This window comes from Chelonia mydas, chromosome 3 (assembly GCF_015237465.2).
Source record: "Chelonia mydas isolate rCheMyd1 chromosome 3, rCheMyd1.pri.v2, whole genome shotgun sequence".
NCBI classification, from domain to species: domain Eukaryota; kingdom Metazoa; phylum Chordata; order Testudines; family Cheloniidae; genus Chelonia; species Chelonia mydas.
Window position 1 is genome coordinate 91,310,966 of NC_057851.1, and position 21,999 is coordinate 91,332,964.

Below are 21,999 nucleotides of genomic sequence, written 5' to 3' on the forward strand. Positions count from 1 at the left end.
TTGATAATCAGTAACACCTGATACAAATGCATTGCAGATCCAAATAACAAAGCTAAGGTAAGTATGTGACCCTGGAGCTGTAAGCATCTAGGTAATAATGGAAGTGTGCCAATAATTCTTCAATTTAGGAAACACATTTTGCTCCCAAATTGATGGTTATATTAGGGGCATTAAAGTCAACTAAAAGAATCTGACTGACTTCAATGAGCTCTAGATCAAGCCTTAGAAGAAGGAGAGGTCACTGGGAACTTTTCTTTTCATTGCTTCTGCAGAGCAAACAGCCATCATGGTCAGCACTCCTTAAGCACTGGCAAGTGACACTAACACCGCTTGCTGCATTCAGTACCTCAGAGGTGGCATATCTGTAAAGTGGAGACCTGGCCAAGGCGCCAACCCCCAATCTTCACACTGGACACCATCTGGAATACTGTGCTGGAGGACCACATGCCACAATTTTTCAAAAGATTTAGCAAGGGCTACTAATGAGCACCTTTGCTCCAGAGCTCCTGGAGGCATGATGCTTGCATCTCCCCTGTGCAGATATGAAGTCTCCAGCTGTGCACCTCAAACAAATATTTAGACTATGTTTTTACAGTATCTACCCTGTTCTACAGAGAATTTTAATGCTCTCTCTCAAGTTCCTATCTGATAAGCCAAAACTTCACAGGTCTCACATAGTGTGAATCTGTCACCATCTTATCATTCTGAGTGCTTTTTTCCCTATTCTAGTATTACTACACTGTGTCACCACTTAAGTTCTATGCCATCCTAACAATAATGTGGGAACACATATTATGTAACAAGAGTTAAGCATGTGTGTGTGTATACATATACTATATGCACACAAACACATGAGTTTTTCAGAGTAGCAGCCGTGTTAGTCTGTATTCGCTAAAAGAAAAGGAGGACTTGTGGCACCTTAGAGACTAACCAATTTATTTGAGCATAAGCTTTCGTGAGCTACAGCTCACTTCATCGGATGCATTCAGTGGAAAATACAGTGGGGAGATTTATATACACAAACTTCCTCGTGGCTGGACTTTACAAAAACTAGACAAGCCATTTACACCACACATTTTGCTTCTCTACAAAAGAAAAAGGACACTAAACTATCTAAACTACTGCATGACACAAGGGGCCACAATAGTGGTTCCCTCAACCCAGCAATATTGTTAATCTATCCAACTATACTCTTAGCCCAGCAGAAGAATCTGTCCTATCTCAGGGCCCCTCCTTCTGCCCCTCCACCCCCACAAACATGATACAGTTCTGTGGTGACCTAGAATCCTATTTTCAACACCCCCGACTCAAGGAATATTTCCAACAAATCTCTGAACAACATACTAACCCACAGAGAGCTTCCTACCAAGACTACAAAAAGAAGGATTCTGGGTGGACTCCTCCTGAAGGTCGAAACAACAGACTGGACTTCTACATAGAGTGCTTCTGCCGACGTGCACGGGCTGAAATTGTGGAAAAGCACCATCACTTGCCCCATAACCTCAGCCGTGCATAACACAATGCCATCCACAGCCTCAGAAACAACTCTGACATCATAATCAAAAAGGCTGACAAAGGAGGTGCTGTCATCATCATGAATAGGTTGGATTATGAACAAGAGGCTGCTAGGCAACTATCCAACACCACTTTCTACAAGCCATTACCCTCTGATCCCATTGAGGGTTACCAAAAGAAACTACAGCATTTGCTCAAGAAACTCCCTGAAAAAGCACAAGAACAAATCCGCACAGACACACCCCTGGAACCCCGACCAGGGGTATTCTATCTGCTACCCAAGATCCATAAACCTGGAAATCCTGGACGCCCCATCATCTCAGGCATTTGCACCCTGACAGCAGGATTGTCTGGCTAGGTACACTCCCTCCTCAGGCCCTATGCTACCAGCACTCCCAGCTATCTTCGAGACACCACTGACTTCCTGAGGAAACTACAATCCATCGGTGATCTTCCTGGAAACACCACCGCGGCCACTATGGATGTAGAAGCCCTCTACACCAACATTCCACACAAAGATGGACTACAAGCCCTCAGGAACAGTATCCCCGATAATGTCATGGCAAACCTGATGGCTGAACTTTGTGACTTTGTCCTCACCCATAACTATTTCACATTTGGGGACAATGTATACCTTCAAATCAGCGGCACTGCTATGGGCCCCACAGTATGCCAACATTTTTATGGCTGACTTAGAACAACGCTTCCTCAGCTCTCGTCCCCTAATGCCCCTACTCTACTTGTGCTACACTGATGACATCTTCATCATCTGGACCCATGGAAAAGAAGCCCTTGAGGAATTCCACCATGATTTCAACAATTTCCATCCCACCATCAACCTCAGCCTGGACCAGTCCACACAAGAGATCCACTTCCTGGACACTACGGTGCTAATAAGTGATGGTCACATAAACACCACCCTATACCGGAAACCTACTAACCACTATTCCTACCTACATGCCTCCAGCTTTCATCCAGACTACACCACACGATCCATTGTCTACAGCCAAGCTCTACGATACAACCACATTTGCTCCAACCCCTCAGACAAACACCTACAAGATCTCTATCAAGCATTCTTACAACTATTATACCCACCTGCTTAAGTGAAGAAACAGATTGGCAGAGCCAGAAGAGTACCCAGAAGTCACCTACTACAGGACAGGCCCAACAAAGAAAATAACAGAACGCCACTAGCCATCACCTTCAGCCCCCAACTAAAACCTCTCCAACGCATTATCAAGGATCTACAACCTATCCTGAAGGATGACCCATCACTCTCACAGATCTTGGGAAACAGGTCAGTCCTTGCTTACAGACAGCCCCCCAACATGAAGCAAATACTCATCAGCAACCACACACCACACAACAGAACCACTAACCCAGGAACCTATCCTTGCAACAAAGCCCGTTGCCAACTGTGTCCACATATCTATTCAGGGGACACCATCATAGGGCCTAATCGCATCAGCCACACTATCAGAGGCTCATTCACCTGCACATCTACCAATGTGATATATGCCATCATGCCCCTCTGCCAAGTACATTGGTCAAACTGGACAGTCTCTACATAAAAGAATAAATGGACACAAATCAGACGTCAAGAATTATAACATTCAAAAACCAGTTGGAGAACACTTCAATCTCTCTGGTCACTCGATTACAGACCTAAAAGCGGCAATACTTCAACAAAAAAACTTCAGAAACAGACTCCAAAGAGAAACTGCTGAATTGGAATTAATTTGCAAACTGGATACAATTAACTTAGGCTTGAATAGAGAGACTGGGAGTGGATGTGTCATTACACAAAGTAAAACTATTTCCCCCTGTTTATCCCCACCCTCCCACCCCCCACTGTTCCTCAGATGTTCTTGTCAACTGCTGGAAATGGCCCACCTTGATTATCACTACAAAAGGCTCCCTCCCCCGCCCCGCTCTCCTGCTGGTAATAGCTCACCTTAACTGATCACTCTCGTTACAGTGTGTATGATAACACCTATTGTTTCATGTTCTCTATGTATATAAATCTCCCCACTGTATTTTCCACTGAATGCATCCGATGAAGTGAGCTGTAGCTCACGAAAGCTTATGCTCAAATTAATTGGTTAGTCTCTAAGGTGCCACAAGTCCTCCTTTTCTTTTTTCATGAGTTTTTGTTTGTTTTTAATCCTTTTTTTTTTTTTGCAGAGGAGAGTAAGAGAAGATCAAAGTACTAACATACAATTTGTAGTTCACATATTCTTTGCCTTTCTTTTTTTACTTGTGTGAGCCAACACTTTTTTGGAACTTAAAAATTCAATATGCTCCTTTTTTTCTTTTTCGAGGTTATTATAGTCTCCAGCTATATAAAGGGATGCTTTCTAATCTTGTTCTTTTTCTTTAAAGATATATTCAAAGTTTCTCGCAGCTGGATGTTGACTGCAATAATGGGAATTTTACACCTTCTAATATATATATCTCTATCTAGGTACTTTTATGGACTCTATCACTTTAATACCTGAGCACTGAAGTAACTGCTGTTTCCGCCAAGCATCTGGTATGGGCAGCTGTCAGACAGGCTGCTGGATTTGATGGACCAAGGGTCTGATCTGGTGTGGCAATATCTATGTACCTTACACATCTGTCTTACTGCAATATCTGGTAACGCTTTATTATTCTGGATTACATAATGCAGTTTAATACGCTATATGAATTCAACCGCCATATTGCAATCATTAGCTTAATTTAGCAAAGGTATGCATATTGAAGTCACTTACATCTAATGTGCTTAACACACTGAACTAGATATCTTCTATCTAATGTGACATAATGCTACACAAACCATGATGTTCCTTTGGTTGTGATGACATTGTCTATTAAAAGAGTTCCCTGTTTATTGAATACTGTCACTCTGACTGAAAGAACATCAGTAGGAGTAAATGGAAACTTCTCTTCCTGGTTTACCACAGGGCAATGGGCCCACAAACTCACTGGAACAATTTTCTCTTACGAAGACTTTTCTCAAACCCTGTTTGTATGTTCTGTGTTACCTGTCACTTTTCATGTTAAGAAAGAAAGAGCTAATGATGCACAGCATTGCACATGGATGCTTAAAGCCACTTTACACACTGAGGTTACACTTTTCTGACAAAATGTCAATGTCCTGCCATACCCATTCAGCATCACTGGGTTAGTTCCATTTGCTTTTGAAAGCACTGCTTATATATGAATTCCAGAGGATAAAAATGATTTATGAAGCTGTCACACAGAACAGCAAAAACAGAAGCAACTTTTAGGAACCTGAAGCAATTGAACTGAATCCCAATCTTTAAAGACATCATGAATAAGATTTACCTTCTCATAAACTTGGGTGGCTGGAACATGACTGGTTTCAGAGTAGCAGCCGTGTTAGTCTGTATCCGCAAAAAGAAAAGGAGTATTTGAGGCACCTTAGAGACTAACAAATTTATTTGAGCATAAGCTTTGTTAGTCTCTAAAGTGCCACAAGTACTCCTTTTCTTTTTGTGGAACGTGACTGTTTTTCATCTCATCTGTTTGGGTTGCTTCACTGGATAACATATACAACCTGAGCCTGTTCCCAATGAAGTCAAATGGGAGGTTTGCAATTGCCTTCAACAGCAGAAGGACTAGCCCCAAAGCAGAGGGTTATATATATGCAGCTCTGCCCTACTTTTCTTTAAAGTTGCTTTTTTTTTTAAAAAAAAAGTGCAGCACTCTATAGTAATGATCCAAAACACGCATGCTTCTGCAATGGTAAATGGGAATCTTTCTGGCCCAAGTGTATAGAATATTATTGCACGTCATTTGTTTTTGTTAAAGATGATGTTTGGGTTGCAAGTTTGGCAGACTTGAAATGTGGCCATTCCTTTTTTGGTACATTGTGTCAAATTCACTATTCACCATTCACTAACAAGACTTAAGTTGGGGTAAGTCAAAGCAAATTTCTGTTAAAATAACAAAAGCAGCTAATAACTCCCAGCAAACCAGTAAAAGACAAGTAACATATTGCCCTATAATAAAGAGGACAAAAACAAGGCTGAAAGTATTACTTTTTGTGAAATTGAGTCTACTGTTGCTTAATTACTGCTTTTCCGAAAGAAAAAAGAGGGACAGTTTTAAAAAAGGGGAGGAGCCATAAATACTTTAAATCCCAAACTTTGTGATTAAAAATGGCATTTGAAGTCAAAATTAAAATGAAAATTTTTATTTCACTTAAAAAATTCTAATTTTTCATTCAACACATTTCAAGAGGATTTTTTCCAGCAGGAATTTCTGTGGGAAATAATTCCCTTTTCCAACTAGCTCTTATTATTACTCGTGATAATTATAATATTTCCACATAACTGTAGGGGAAATGCTGTATTTATTATATTAGCATAAGCAAATGATCACTAGCATACCAGATCAGACCAGCAGTGCACCTAGTCATGCATATCTAACAGTGACCAGTAGCAGAGACTTCCAAGGATGGTGCAAGAAAGCCCATAATTTGCAATCACAGATTAACCTTCCCATAGAGGAAGTTTCTCCCTCTTCTTTGGCCAGTTCTATACTAAGAAACATTTGTTGGTACACTAATGTCTGGTAGAGTATGTGATTACTTTGATGACTATTTTTCACATGGGCAAAAGCCCTAATGTAGAAGCAGTTATACCAGCATCCATATTCTTGCCAGCATAGCTTATTTCACTCAGGGAATTGGTATAAGCTATACCACCAAAAGCGTACTCTTGCCAGTATAAACTGCATCTGTACTAGGATGGTTTGGCGGCTCAGCAATACCGGTACAGCTACCTTGACAAATCTTTTCTAGCTTAGGCCTTGCCGAAGGCAGTTAGTGGTTGCGTTGTGTCCTGAAGCATGAGGATTTGTATCTTCCGTTCTTTCATTTTTTCTAATATAACTATAAATGTGCTCATTGACATAAATGTATTTAACGCTTTTTTTTTTTTTTAATCCTACTAAGATCTTAACCCTTATCTCTTGTGGAAGAGGAGTTTCAGAGATTAAAAATAATACTTTTCATGTAATACATAAATAATCAGTTTCATAAGCTGCCTTTCAATTTAATTATAGGTGTTCTCTTGTTCTTGTGTTAAAGGAAAGGTTAGTAACAGCACCCAATTTATTTCTACTTTACCACTGATTTCATGTTTCTCATTTCTCCTCTTCCTTGTCTTCTCTTTAAACAATCTTACACTTTCACATGGCAGTCTTTACATGCCTCTGATCATTAGTTGACCACCTTTGTGCCCTTTTACATCTGCTATATCTTCTTTTAGGATATATGGTGATCAGAACTGAACATATTAATCAAGGGGATACTTATACTATGATATTTTAATAATATGTAACATTTTCAGCAATATTTTCTGTCCTATTCTGGTAACATTTTGTTTTCAATGTTGCTTGCCATTGCACACTGAACAGGTGTTTTGAATAAGGTGTTTCCTTCATTTTCAGATTTTGCATCCACCATACTGTAAGTCTCATATTCATGACTCTTGACTGATTGCAAAATTTGGCTTTGATTTAACAAAAATATTTCCTCTTTCACCTATCTACTGCAGGGAGGAAAAAAAACAGAGATTCCAAGGCCAGAAGGGATGACTGTGATCATGTAGTCTGACCTCCTGTGTAACAGGTAGTAACTAGATCTATGTTCTGTGAGGGTTCATTGAAGACATAACTGATACTTTCCAATGATATACATTATGGGTGAAATTCTAGCAAAAATTCCATTGACTTCAATGGGGCCAAGATTTTATCCTATGCGTATAATAGTCTGACAAATACTCTGGCTTCTGTGAACTGTGTAGCATGCCATGGATCTGATTTTCAAAGGTGATGAACATAAGCAACCCCAGGGAAAGTCAGTGGGGCCTGGAGTATTCAAATGCCCCTTAGTCTGACTTTGAAATAGGCCAAATTAGGCCATGGGTGGGTTGAAGGAGCTTTGTTTTGTAAGTGATTCACTGCTAGCTGATGAAATGGAGGTAGTTTATTCCTACTTGAATCTTTGGGATGTTTTATGATGTTAGATTAATTGTCAGGACACCTACAGCTCTTGTATAGGCATTTCCTTTATTATTTATTACATAGAAAAAAACAAATAAATATCCAAAGATCAGACCTGAAGTATTTATGGAGGGCTGATCACTTGAAGGCAAACATTCGGGACATGTCAAATGCTGCTAGATCCATATAATGGATTCCCACAGCATTCACAGCCTTACAAGAGCAGAAGCAGAAAAGTAACAGTTCAAATATCTTCGGCACAATATGCTACATCAGACTTGCCTTTTTTAAAAAACAATACATTTTTAATTCTAACTCACTTCTGCCAAGAGCAGACCAATGGACTGATGCAATGAAGAACATCCCCCTTTGTTCTTTTCTTGTCATGTATCTGGGGGATGATAATTCAAGACCATTTCTCTTTGCTAGGTTTTAATTCTGTGTAAAATAGTTTGAGATTATTTAAGCCCTGGTGCCTTTTGTCATTACACATCACTAGGGCCCTACCAAATTCACTGCCATGAAAAATGCATCACGGACCATGAAATCTGGTCTCCCCCTGTGAAATCTGGTCTTTTGTATGCTTTTACACTGTACTATACAGATTTCATGGGGGAGATTAGTGTTTCTCAAATTGGGAATCCTGAGCCAAAAGGGAGTTGCAAGGGGGTTGGAAGGTTATTTTGGGAGGGTACAGTATTGCCACCCTTACTTCTGCGCTGCCTTCAGAGTTGAGCGGCCGCAGAGGAGCACCTGTTGGCTGGGCGCCCAGCTCTGAAGGTGGTGCCCTACCAACAGCAGCCCAGAAGTAAGGGTGGCAATACCATATCATGCCACCCTTATTTCTGCGCTGCTGCTGGTGGTGTCTCTGCCTTCAGAGCTGGGCGTCCAACCAGCAGCCGCTGCTCTCCAGCTGCCCAGCTCTGAAGGGAGCACCGCTGCCAGCAGCAGCGCAGAAGTAATGGTAGCAGTACTGAAACCCTCCTATAATAACCTTGCAAACTCCCCCCGCCCCCCGCAAACCCCTTATTGGGTCAGGACCACTACAAGTACAACACAGTTAAATTTCATATTTAAATAGCTGAAATCATTAAATTTGCAATTTTTAAAATCCTATGATCGTGAAATTGACCAAAATAGACTGTGAATTTGATAGGGCCCTACACATCACCTAACTTTCATGTTGTTTTTGAATGACATCAGAATCAGTGTGTGGAGTAATAGCTTGCTCTCCTATTATTCTAAGTATTACCTACATATATTATGTAGAATGATTGCCCTTAAAAATGTACATATCTTGCCTTTCATAAACTTTGCCAGAGAAAACATTACCTCATAATTTGCAGTATCCCCTAGAGAGTACTCAGCAATTAGCAGGGAATGCTATTTAGTTTTCTGAAGCAGCATTAAGGCAATTGGCAGTTTCAAAGAATGACCTCTGTATCTTTGTTTCAGTTGACTGTTATTGCATTGCTAAGCTATTACTTATTATCTGCTCTTAAAGTATTTACCCATTTAATCTGAGATACTGATTTTTTTAATAAGTGATGTTTAATCATAGAATCACAGAATATCAGGGTTAGAAGGGACCTCAGGAGGTCATCTAGTCCAACCCCCTGCTCAAAGCAGGACCAATCCCCAACTAAATCATCCCAGCCAGGGCTTTGCCAAGCCTGACCTTAAAAATATCTAAGGAAGGAGATTCCACCACCTCCCTAGGTAACGCATTCCACTGTTTCACCACCCTCCTAGTGAAAAACTTTTTCCTAATATCCAGCCTAAACCTCCCCCACTGCAACTTGAGACCATTACTCCTTGTTCTGTCATCAGCTACCACTGAGAACAGTCTAGAGTCATCCTCTTTGGAACCCCCTTTCAGGTAGTTGAAAGCAGCTATCAAATCCCCCGTCATTCTTCTCTTCCGCAGACTAAACAATCCCAGTTCCCTCAGCCTCTCCTCATAACTCATGTGTTCCAGTCCCCTAATCATTTTTGTTGCCCTCCGCTGGACGTTTTCCAATTTTTCCACATCCTCCTTGTAGTGTGGGGCCCAAAACTGGACACAGTACTCCAGATGAGGCCTCACCAATGTTGAATAGAGGGGAACGATCACGTCCCTCGATCTGCTGGCAATGCCCCTACGTATACAGCCCAAAATGCCATTGGCCTTCTTGGCAACAAGGGCACACTGTTGACTCATATCCAGCTTCTCATCCACTGTAACCCCTAGGTCCTTTTCTGCCGAACTGCTGCCAAGCCATTCGGTCCCTAGTCTGTAGCGGTGCATGGGATTCTTCCGTCCTAAGTGCAGGACTCTGCACTTGTCCTTGTTGAACCTCATCAGATTTCTTTTGGCCCAATCCTCTAATTTGTCTAGGGCCCTCTGTATCCTATCCCTACCCTCCAACGTATCTACCTCTCCTCCCAGTTTAGTGTCATCTGCAAACTTGCTGAGGGTACAATCCACACCATCCTCCAGATCATTTATGAAGATATTGAACAAAACCGGCCCCAGGACCGACCCTTGGGGCACTCCACTTGATACCGGCTGCCAACTAGACATGGAGCCATTGATCACTACCCATTGAGCCCGACAATCTAGCCAACTTTCTATCCACCTTATAGTCCATTCATCCAGCCCATACTTCTTTAACTTGCTGGCAAGAATACTGTGGGAGACCATGTCAAAAGCTTTGCTAAAGTCAAGGAACAACACGTCCACCGCTTTCCCTTCATCCACAGAGCCAGTTATCTCATCATAGAAGGCAATTAGATTAGTCAGGCATGACTTCCCCTTGGTGAATCCATGCTGACTGTTCCTGATCACTTTCCTCTCCTCTAAGTGCTTCAGAATTGATTCCTTGAGGACCTGCTCCATGATTTTCCAGGGACTGAGGTGAGGCTGACTGGCCTGTAGTTCCCAGGATCCTCCTTCTTCCCTTTTTTAAAGATGGGCACTACATTAGCCTTTTTCCAGTCGTCCGGGACTTCCCCGGATCACCATGAGTTTTCAAAAATAATGGCCAATGGCTCTGCAATCACGTCCACCATCTCCGTTAGCACTCTCGGATGCAGCGCATCCGGCCCCATGGACTTGTGCTCATCCAGCTTTTCTAAATAGTCCCTAACCACTTCTTTCTCCACAGAGAGCTGGTCACCTCCTCCCCATGCTGTGCTGCCCAGTGCAGTAGTCTGGGAGCTGACCTTGTTCATGAAGACAGAGGCAAAAAAAGCATTGAGTACATTAGCTTTTTCCACATCCTCTGTCAAAATCAACATGCACCTAGTGTCTAAATATAAATCTAATTCTTGCCTGAACTAGTTTAATATGAATACATAAACTTGAGAGCTCTCAATTAGTTATAATTCCTATTATCACTGCCTACAAAATCCCTTTTATTTATCTTTTTATTGAGAGGATGTGTGTACCTTAAGTACTCTTTATTTGAAGGTAAATCCTGATCATTATATATAAGGCACAGTACATGGCAAAGGTATGGTGCTTATATTGGGTAAGTGATATGAAATGGCAAATGCAACTAGGAACATGGGGTAAAATTAAGAAAGGGGAAATGATGAGCAATAACAACCTTCTGGTTGTGAGATCTATATCTTATTAGTAGGTACCCCATGAAAGTGCATGTCACTTAATAGACAGATAAGAAACAGCATCCTTGTACCAAAGAGCACACAATTTTAAGGGTCCGTGGCCCAGATCCATAAAGCATCCATATTTAGGTGCTTAACTTCCATTGATTTCAGTGGGAGATAGGAACCTAAAAACCTTTGAGGGCTGGGGCTCTTGTGTCTGCACAAAGGGAGTGGGATCTGATTTCAGGATCAGGGCCTCAGTTATGGCATAACTTGACAAATAATTTTTACCTTTTTCTTTGACAACAACTGGAATCTTCATGGCTTGTTTTCTTGTGGCCCCTTAAAAAGTGACAATTTTGTATACATTATGGGAAGAGAAGGAATGGAGGACCAGGTACAGCAATAATTTCATGCAGTAGCTTTCGTTGATGTTTCATGTATCAAAAGCTCATAGTAGCTTTTTTAAAGGCTATGTGACACTGTTCTTTAAAGGGAAACACTAGGGTTTAGAGGGTTTGTGGAAGGAGGATTTTTTCAGAGGGGTTTGAAGGAGAAGCTGCACTGGTGGAAATATGATTAAAAGGGGATCAAGGCATAGAGTAGTGTAGGATCTCCAATCACAGGTAAGGAGGCACAGAAAATAGTGGGAAAAGGAAATAAAGGGAGTATCTAAACATGCACATTACATGATGTAGTAAAGGGAACAGGTGGGAAGAGAAAAAAAAACCAAGAGTAGACTATTAGGCCTTCTTTAAGATTCTTCCCCCGCCCCCCATGTTTGCCAGTAAGAATTTTAAAGGAAAAAGTCTGTTGTAAACAAGATCTTTTACTGTGGAATAATCTCAGAGGGTAAGCCGTGGAAGCTTCATTGCCCGGGACATTTAAACGGAACAAAACTCGAACTAAGATGATTTCGTGGATCTTTTCTATCGCTACCATCTAGTACTCCATGATTATTATTTCTACCCTTTAAAGTAGACTGCAGGTTATACGGCAATCACTTTAGGACCAACTAAGTATAATTTCCAGAAGCATGTGATTAATTAAGAATCTAGGGTGAGATTTTGAAAAGCCCAGAATGAGTTGGGCACCAAATTCTCCAGGTGCTTTAGAAAATCCCATCTCTAAATATGGACTCTTAGTCATTTAGAACTTCTATTTTTCTATTACATATTATTCTATTTTTACCTCTTTCTTTGACAAGAACTGAAGGCTTCACTTCTTTTTCTTTTGTAGGCTCTGAAAAAATTATCAGCAAAAATTGAAGCCGGGAGGTAATTATATTATCATGCCTTTATACAGTATCTAGAGCTGTGCAACAGTTTCACAAAAAATACCAAACTAGACAAGGGTTGATTAGCATTGGGTTTTGTTAAGAATCCAAAACTCAGTTTAGTTCAGCAAGGGGTTCAGTCTGGGGTCTGAAAGGCAAACTATGCTCTTTCCTAGCAGACCATTTTAACCATGAAAAGATTCTATAGGATAAACTATGCCCTTAGTACACCTGAGCTCCCCCATTGTCTTCCATGGGCTTGCACAGGTGTCAATGAATTTAGCCAGTAACTGGAATTTAGTTAACAATTCTGCTAGTGAGTGATGCATAAGAAGCAGCAGACATCAGCTCTCTCTCCAGTAGGTGCACTAACTCTGCAGATCAGACAAGAGTCAAAAATAGTAAAACCTTATTTTTATTTCTTAATCACATGTGACTTCAGAAACACAAAGGGCTAACAAATAAGAAGGTGCCGTTTTTGTAACTTTTCGCAGAAGATCTGTAATTTAAGGTTAAAAGGAATTGTGTGCACTGAGGCAACAATGCACTTGTTAGTGTGAACAACTGTATATTTAATAAGGGAATAGGTCATTTTTACATGTGACTAGGAGCCATTACCCTTTTCCTTTAAGGCTGCTGGAGGCTTCACTTCTTTTCTTTTAACAGGCTCTGGAACGAAACATTTAACAATTATCAGAAGTCAGGTTAGAGAAAAAAGATGACACATGAGAAGGAAGTGAGTCATATATTTTGATATGGAAAGAGAAAAGAAGACAGATGTGATAATCAAGTGGCTTTAATAACATGGAAGTAAACAGGACAATACAAAGACATAATTAACGGAACCTTTTAGACTTAGTTTGATAAGTAAAGTAACAAACCTATAATATGCCATTAGTTCTTTTGTATTCAGAGAAATTGTTAGGTTGTCTCTCAAATAGAAAATGAATAATAATGATTTATGAAGAGGAAAGTAATTTTATACATCGGTTGGCAACAGCAATGGATTTTTCCACTGAACTGAAATACAAAATGAGCACACACTGCTACAGTTCCAGTGTTAGAATTAAAAGCCAGAAGATGCCAAAGAAGGCTAAGGAGAGGTTCTTTTTATCTGGGGCTGACAAAAGATATGGAACTAGAGCTGGGCAATTTTTTTTCAACAAATAGTTTATTCATCCAAAAAAGCCATTTCTATCAACCCGAAACTATTCTCAACTTCATACTGACCAAATAGTTTTGACCAAAATCAAAAAATTGAAGTGTTTTGGGAATGTTGAAACTAAACTGTTTGTTTTGACATTACTGAAACATGTAGATTTGTTGGGCTAGTTTGACAACATGACCAGAGGAGGAAGTGATAGTGCTACCCTCCTTGTCACTTTCAGCCCAGTGGTTAGGCCACTCACCTCAGATGAGGAGATTCAAATTTTTTCAGAACTTTACATGCTGTGAGAAATTTTGATATTTCAACTTTTCCATCCCAATTTAAGACTAAACAAATTTTGAATTATCAGAATTTCACACAGCATGCAGATTCCAATTTTTGACCAGCTATGCCTTTTAATTTCAGTTTTGATGACCCTGTTGGTAGGAGTAATGTGTTTGGGCATTTAATTTTGTTATTTGACACTGAATCTACAGTATATCTTGTATGTGAGCATTTAAGATAACCTGAGTGTTAGAAAGTAGTGAATTTAGATCTCATGAGAGATTATGAATAATACCCACGTAACTCCATTTGAGACTCTTTTCCAATATTGCATAGCTATTCAGATATTTAGTTATTAAATCTATGAATTTATATTTAATTTGTGCCCTTACCTTTGTCCTTTGGAACTTCTGGCGTCTTCACAGCTTTTTGTTTTACATGCTCTATAGGAAAATACAGTGGATTTCAGTTTTAGTGACTAAAAATAATAGATGCACACATGATGCATTTTTAAAAAATTAAGAACTAGCAAGTAACACATGGTAAAAGCTAAACCAATATAATCTTTGTTCTCTCTTTACACCTTATGGCATTTTGTTTGCAATCACCTCTCACGTTATGTCAAATTAAATCCCTGATTCTTTAATACGATTCATTAGCACAGACTGCTGTCCCCAAGCAGAGACCTACTGAAGTAAATGGTACTTTGCATGGATGCAGAGATCCATGTAAGTGGATCTGAATGTAAGATCAGATTCTTAGGGCCTCAGCCAAAGCCTGTTGGAGGTTAACAGGAATCTTTCCATTTACTCTAAGTTGGCTTTCAGTCAGGCCCTTCAATTCAATACCTTAGGCGGGGAATATGTATTTTGTCTCAGTAAGAGTACTGAGCACACTTATTACATTGTATAAATAATATTATATGGCACACATCTTATTAATAACCATTTCCTACTGGTGCTAATCTGTTGGCCTCTGAAGTATACAGGTCCGTGAGCATTTGCAGGGATTAAATAGGAAATGATGTTTTCAAAGGGAGGAAAAATTTTGGACCTTTTTGAATGTCACTTGGTTGGAGTGAAAGAATGTTACCATTTGTAGGAATGCGAATTAGAGTCAGTCATAATCCTTCTGAGCTGATATGGCACTTAAATGCTTAGCAGAACTACATCTCCTTGCAAAGATTACTGTCGGCTCTGGATAAACCAATGTTAGCTAAATCCACTGTGTTAAGCCAACAGAAGAGATTTAAAACTAGTTTCCAACACTCAACTCAACAGCTGCAGGACACTCAACAGACTTCCAGGACTAGATCCCAAGGATCTGTCTTAATCCATCACTATACTCAACCTGACTTAAGACATGGGCTTTGCTAATACAAATTCATTTCCAGTGGGGACAGAGCCTTAAATTACCTGAACGCATCTAATCCGGGAGACTTAGCAGACACTATCAGCAGCACCAGAGGTTAGAGGGAGGGTGCTAGATAATCCTTCTCCCAATGTGAAGTGGGGACACACAGCCCAACAGTCCATCCCTCCCTGCTGCAGGGGAGCTCCATGAAATTTCCTAGGCGGAATGGCCCTTGAAGAAGGTCCCAGCATTCTCTAGCAATTAGGGACTAAGCAGCAGAAGCAACAAGTAACAGCAGCACCAGGGGGCTATCCAAGGTGTACCTGTCCCCACTCTTCATGAGCCAGGGCTTTAGAGACACACGGCCCCAAGAGCTCCCCTCTCTTTCCATCAGCCACAGGGAGCAGTGATTTTATATCATCAAATGGTCTAAATGATGTCAACCTTCAGGCTGCTCTAACTTGTGTCAGGGACTGACCTGGTCCATGATGGCCCCAGGATCAGGGGAACATAAAAATAGCTTAAAGCCACCTTTCCCCTCTCTGCCCCACACTGGTCCTCTATCAAGCAGAGATTAATTACAAATGAGAAGCTGTGACCCTATGATTTTAGGATAGGAACAAGCAGCAGGAGTAGATAAATTCATCAGAACAAAGATCTTGTTGTTATACAAATAATCATACTCTAGCATTAAAACAGGAGAAGAAAAGAAATAGGACATATAGTCTGAAAAAGTCCTCGCTGTCTGATTCTTTTTATTAGGCACCAGAGGACATTTACATTTACATACCCTAAGTTTCCATTTTTAAAGGAAAATACGGGCTACCAGAGAAAACACTCCACTGAATGCGACAAACAGGATTTTTTTAACTTCAAACGAATTACACACAATGCCTAGCAAGTGAGATAAAGGACCAAAGAGCAGCAAACAATACACATCTGTTTCTTTAAATAACATGTAGTGTAAGTACTGTGAAAGGGATACAAACTACTGACTTTTTTCCTTGTGTAGAAACATAGAAATAAATAGATCGCATAACTAGATAACTATAAAATATATGCACAGGAAAGTACGCCTCCTAAGTTTCTTTGGCCTCAGACTAATCCAACAAATCAAAATGAAACCAACCTGAAATTGTTGAAGGGACTTTCTTATTGCAGCAGACAATTGAAGATTTAGTGTTACATTTTTAAATAAGTCTCAGATTCTGCCCCTAATAGGAACATATTTCTTCCGTAGAAGAAAGTAAGTTCCTTTAGTATTGTCCTTAATTGGAATTTATTAAACTAGAAGTGGACCTGCCCATAAGGGTCAGGGACATTTGATTCAGCCTTTTAACTCGACAGGGAGCCACTGTTACATTCCTCCTGGCGGACTATCCACACCTGAAATTCCTCCACCTTCAACAAAAAAACGCCTCATGCTATAGCTGGTCTCAGTCAATGTGCCTCCTCACTCTTTCCTGCCTTTCTATCGGTGGCAGTAATAAGGAAAATGTTCACACATACTGACTCAGTTTCATAGCAAGAGTTTTGATTCAAAGAATCTTCGTCTTTCTCTGGTTAGCCCAAAACTCACCCTGTTGCCCCAAAGAGTCTGAATTAGATACCAGGATCCCTCTTTTCTTGCAGGAGTGTATTGATCACAAAAATGTTTAAATACCTCATCCAAAACTAAAATCAATGCCTTTATTCCAAGAACACCAACATGGAGCTCACAAGCTCCATAACAGAGATTTGTACTGGGCCTGAAGTCCCTCAAGCCGGCCATTTTGCTACATATGATTGAAACCTGAATTTGTGCAGTAGTTTCTTTTTTGAAATCATGGCCTTCAAATGCTGAGTTGATAAAAGCTGTATCAGTTCTCTCCTTTGCTTTCTCTTAAGTTGATTTTCATTAGCATGCCAAATACCTACATAGCGTCTGCCTTTTTCTTTCCAAAAGAGATTCAGCAAACTTTTCACTGTCCCATCAAAGACTGGTTGGATGGAAAGCACAGGGATATTTTTGGTTCATTTTGTTTAAACTTATATACGAGCTAGTACTTATATAAAATGGATGTTTACCTCTTAATTGAGAGGGGTTTTTCACAATTTTACCTTGTATTTCTTTTACTTGTTTATTTATGTAATAAAAAAATAAAACACTTAGGCGCTGATCCCGCAAACATTTACACACATACTTAAACTTCAAAAAGGAGTGCGGCCTGACTGACTGGAAGAACAGTTACTGATCCTATTGAATGCACCTACTGACTGCATCCCACACATATAAGCTCTGATTCAGAGCTGGTGCAACACACACAGCAAGAACACATGTGCAACCAACAACTGACAGCACTGAACAGGCAAAAGAGAATACAGTGGGGAAGCAAAATGTTGTCCCTGAAGGGTTGCTGTGCTCCAGTGAGACTGAGTGGGTATGCGACTTGTGCACGCTGCATGCATTTGGTTTTTTGGATATTAAGGTTAATAAAACCCCAGTTTTAAAACCATCCCTAGTCTGCGAGTATAACATGGCCTTTTGAAGAAAGGAGCAACAGATAGTCATGTCCCTGACACAGCATCTATCTCCAAGGCAAAAAAGGTATCTCTCATCATTAGACAAAATAGCTGCATCACAACAGGGGCAAGTTTTAAATGCTGGGGAGTTTGTTTCAGGCACAGCAGCTAAATCCCAGTAGCTGACAATTCCCTAAACATACACACACACACACAAACACACATCTAATGTCAATGGACATGAAAAAAACCCTACATTAATTATATGATCTAATATATTTACAAGTCTAAGAGAAAAATGCACAGTGAAGCAGATTTCTGTCTTGCTGTTAGGGATGAGGAGAAGAAACTGAAGGACAATTGGACCTGCTGTGCCCTTTATGCCCTTGGATGGGAGGGAATGAGGGATCCAGGGAGCAAGTGTGGCCCCAATGGACAGTGCTTGCTGAAAGACTCTAATCTCGTCCAATGGGATGCACCATGCATGCACACTAAAAGTGGAATTCACATGGACAATCACTTGAAGAGAGGGACTATTCATGTGTGAATGTGTTTGTGGGATAGGGGCCCTTATCATAAAGAAATGGTAAATCAGCATGATTACCAGGGCTTGAGTATATATCTAGCAATTCAATTGCTGTCTCTTTCTCTACAGTTCACTAATTTACATGTGGTGTTATTCTACACAGAGAACATAAACTAAATTCCTCAGTTACTCCTATTTGAAATAATACAAAATAGTTACTGTAATCTAATATAGGATATTTTTATATTTGCATATGAAGTGGTACTTCTTATCCTGAGGAACATAAAGCACTTTTTAAACTATGTAAATACACATATTGTTTCACCCTTGAAATGCAAGTAACTCTGGAGTGGAGGGTAGCAATAAGGTGGATGAAGGGGGCATGCCATGCTGAAAAACAGTGACTCAAGGGAAATTTTAGTTGAGTTAACCATCTATTCTTGCAAAAAATGCCATAAGAAATTTTAAACTAACATGAGAAAGAAATAGTCAGACAGACTTGCACTTCTAAAGACTCAGGTGGTTGAATGGTTGAAGCAGTGAGCTTTTAACCTCAGCCTTTACAAAGCCCTGAAGGCATGTCACTATCTATCACACTTTCATACCATTTCATATGCTAATATTTTACTTTATTCATGTTACATCTACAGGTTTATACAAGCAGTTCAATTCAGAACTTTCCAACTGCCTCTAAAAGAGGCTAACAATTCTTTATCTTGAAGAAGTTACAGATCCTAATCACTGATGAAGATAGTTTTCATAATGAACAAGCATTTGTATATTAATAGTTCTGTGGCTTCCACACACTAGTTAGATAACACTGTTTGACTCTCCTTTCATGGCATATATGGTAAACAAGATTCTGACAATTTTAACATTCAGATTATTTCTAAAGATAGAGGAAAGCCCCTCCTAGATTCAGTTATAATTATAATAAAGTTAGTTATGATAATTTTAAACCAACAAACATCCTATTACATTATGTATAATTACCTTTACCTTTTAAAGCTGCAGGATGCTTTACTTCCTTTTCTTTGACATGCTCTGTAAAAATATGTAGCGTTTAATTACCAAACCAAAGGGTTAAAGGCTAAAATCTGATAACTCAGTGACAATGCTTGATAAGACAACTGATTGTTTGAAACAGTCCCCAAAACCATTTCAAAATGCAGTCAAAAACACTGATTTTGACCAGATTTAATATGCTTACAAAATAAAACAACAAATTTTATGTAATTACAATGTGAGAAAAAAATCACTTAAAACTTGTCACATTTTTTCTGAAATCCTTTGCAAACCTTATCAAATGCTTCTTGATTCTGAGACTATAATTCTGAGTTTCACTGTAAACATTTTGCATTGCCTCAGCTTTGTTCTTCACATATAATTCAGGCAGTAATACTTAGTCTGAATATTTCTTAAATTCTGAAAATTTATTTTCCTCACCAATCCAAAACTATGTTGTGTTACAAATAAAGACATCCATATATAGTGGGGATTTTAAAAAAAATCAAAACCTCTGGCAATTATAGTATTTTATGCTGCTATATTACCTTTATCCTTTGTTGCAGCTGGAGGTTTCACTTCTTTCTCTTTTACAGGTTCTGTAAACAAATATTTAGCACAGATACAGTGACAGTCACAAGCAAAAGCCTGGTTTGTGAAATGCAGAGACTGAATCTTATCAGATAATGAACCAGTTAGACAGTATGAGACTCTAGCTATACAATGGCACAAATGGCAAGAGATGAACTGATTAGAAGAGTTGTGTGAAACCTGCCTGTTTCAGGTCACAGTGTATGTTTTGATTTCGTTATGAAACTTGCAAGATTTACTAAAGTTTAAATAAGCAACCTCCCACAGGTCCAGGATACTCTTTTAATCTTAGTTGCCATCTGAAGGGAGCAAACTGACCTATTTCCAACTCTCATCTCTTCAGATAATGTTTTGGTGACCCACTTTCACCATCTTCGTTTTTCAAAGGGTCAGCAAAATAGGCTGGATACTTTTGAATCCTCCCAGTATCTTCTTGGGAACAGATAGTCTGTCCACCCTCCTCCATTCTTTTTTAACAGGTCAGGAAAGATACCTCTGCTCCTAGTACTAATTTAATGCTTTGAGGTGCCTCAACCCCTTAGTGAAAGTGCATTACATGGCCAGCAGAAACAAGAGAAGGACTAACGATCAAAAAAGAATCCTACTAAAGGTGGAAACATGGACAAATTGATAAGGAGAAGAACAAAAAAGAATAGCACAACCATGTAGGAACAAAATCAGAAAGGTTAAGGGATAAAATGAGTTACCCTAGCAATGAACATAAAAGTCAATAAAAAGAGGTTCTTTAAAAACATAGTAAACTAGAGAAAGATGAAGGAATATAAGCCCTCTATTTAGTGGGGAAGGAGCGGTAATAACTGATGACAACAAGAAAGCAGAGATGTTTAATGCTTATTTTGCTTCAGTCTTCACTAAAAAGGTTAATTGTGATCAGATACTCAATGCAAGTAATATTAACAACAGTGGGGAAGGAATGCAAGCCAAAATAGGGAAAGAACAGGTTGGAGAATATTTAGACGTTAGTTGTATTCAAGTGGGCAGGGGCTGATGAAATTCATCCTAGGGTACTTAAGGAACTAGCTGAAGCAAACTCAGAACCATTAGTAATTATCTTTGAGAACACCTGGAGTATCAGTGAAGTTCCAGAAAACTGGAGAAGGGCAAACATAGTACCTTTCTTTAAAAAGGGGAACAAAGAGGATCCAGGGAATTAAAGACCAGTCAGCTTAACTTTGATACCTGGAAAGATACTGGAAGAATTATTAAACGATTTGTAAGCATCTAGAGGATAATAGGGTCATAAGGAATAGCCAGCATGGATTTGTCAAGAACAAATCATGCCAAATCAACCTAATTTCCTTCTCTGTCAGGTTTATTGGCCTACTGGATAGAGAGGAAGCAGTAGATATGATATATCTTGATTATAGTAAGGCTTTTCACAGAGGCCCTCATGACATTCTCATAAGCAAATTAAGGAAACACATTCTAGATGGAATTACTGTAAGGCGGGTGCACAGCTTGTTGAAAGATGGTACTCAAATAATAGTTATCAATGGGTCTCCGTCACATTGCAATGGCATATCTGGTGGGGTTCTTCACGGTTCAGTCTTGGGCCCTGTATTATTCAATATTTTCATTTGTGACTTGGATAATGGAGTAGAGAGCATGCTTATGAAATTTGAAAATGACACCAAGTTGGGAGGGGCTGCAAGCACTTTGGAAGACAGGAGTAGAAATAAAAAAAAAACTTGACAAATCAGATAATTGGTCTCAAATCAGCCAGAAGAAATCAATAAAGAAAAGCGCAAAGTACTTGACTTAGCAAGGAAAAATCAAATGTACAACTACAAAATAGAGAGTAACAGGCTAGGTGGTAGTACTGCTGAAAAGGATATGGGGGTTTGAATGGATCACAAATTGAACTGGAGTCAACAATGTGATGCAGCTGTGAAATAGGCTAATAACAGCCTGGCATGCATTAATTGAAGTGACATATATAAGACATGGGAGCTAATTGTCCCACTCTGCTTGGCACTGGTCAGGCCTCAGATGGAGTACTGTGCCCAATTCTGGGTGCCAAACTTTAGGCAGGATGCGGACAAACTGGAGAGAGTCCAAAAATGATGAAAGGTTTAGAAAACCTGATCTATGAGGAAAGGTTTAAAAACTGGGCATGTTTAGTCTTGAGAAAAGAAGACTAAGTGGGGATCTGATAACAGAGTTCAAATA

General features: G+C 39.6%; 1 protein-coding gene across 1 annotated transcript in view; it reads right to left on the reverse strand.

Moving 5' to 3' along the window:
- The window catches only part of LOC119565715 (triadin-like), a 147,066-nt gene that overhangs the window by 61,939 nt on the left and 63,128 nt on the right, over positions 1 to 21,999 (reverse strand). The window contains exons 15-20 of the mRNA XM_043543140.1: positions 19,767 to 19,817; positions 19,213 to 19,257; positions 14,225 to 14,275; positions 13,019 to 13,069; positions 12,316 to 12,366; positions 11,416 to 11,466 (exon numbers count right to left, since the gene is read on the reverse strand). Coding sequence (XP_043399075.1) covers positions 11,416 to 11,466; positions 12,316 to 12,366; positions 13,019 to 13,069; positions 14,225 to 14,275; positions 19,213 to 19,257; positions 19,767 to 19,817 — 300 coding nt within the window. The remainder of the gene's footprint in view (positions 1 to 11,415; positions 11,467 to 12,315; positions 12,367 to 13,018; positions 13,070 to 14,224; positions 14,276 to 19,212; positions 19,258 to 19,766; positions 19,818 to 21,999) is intronic.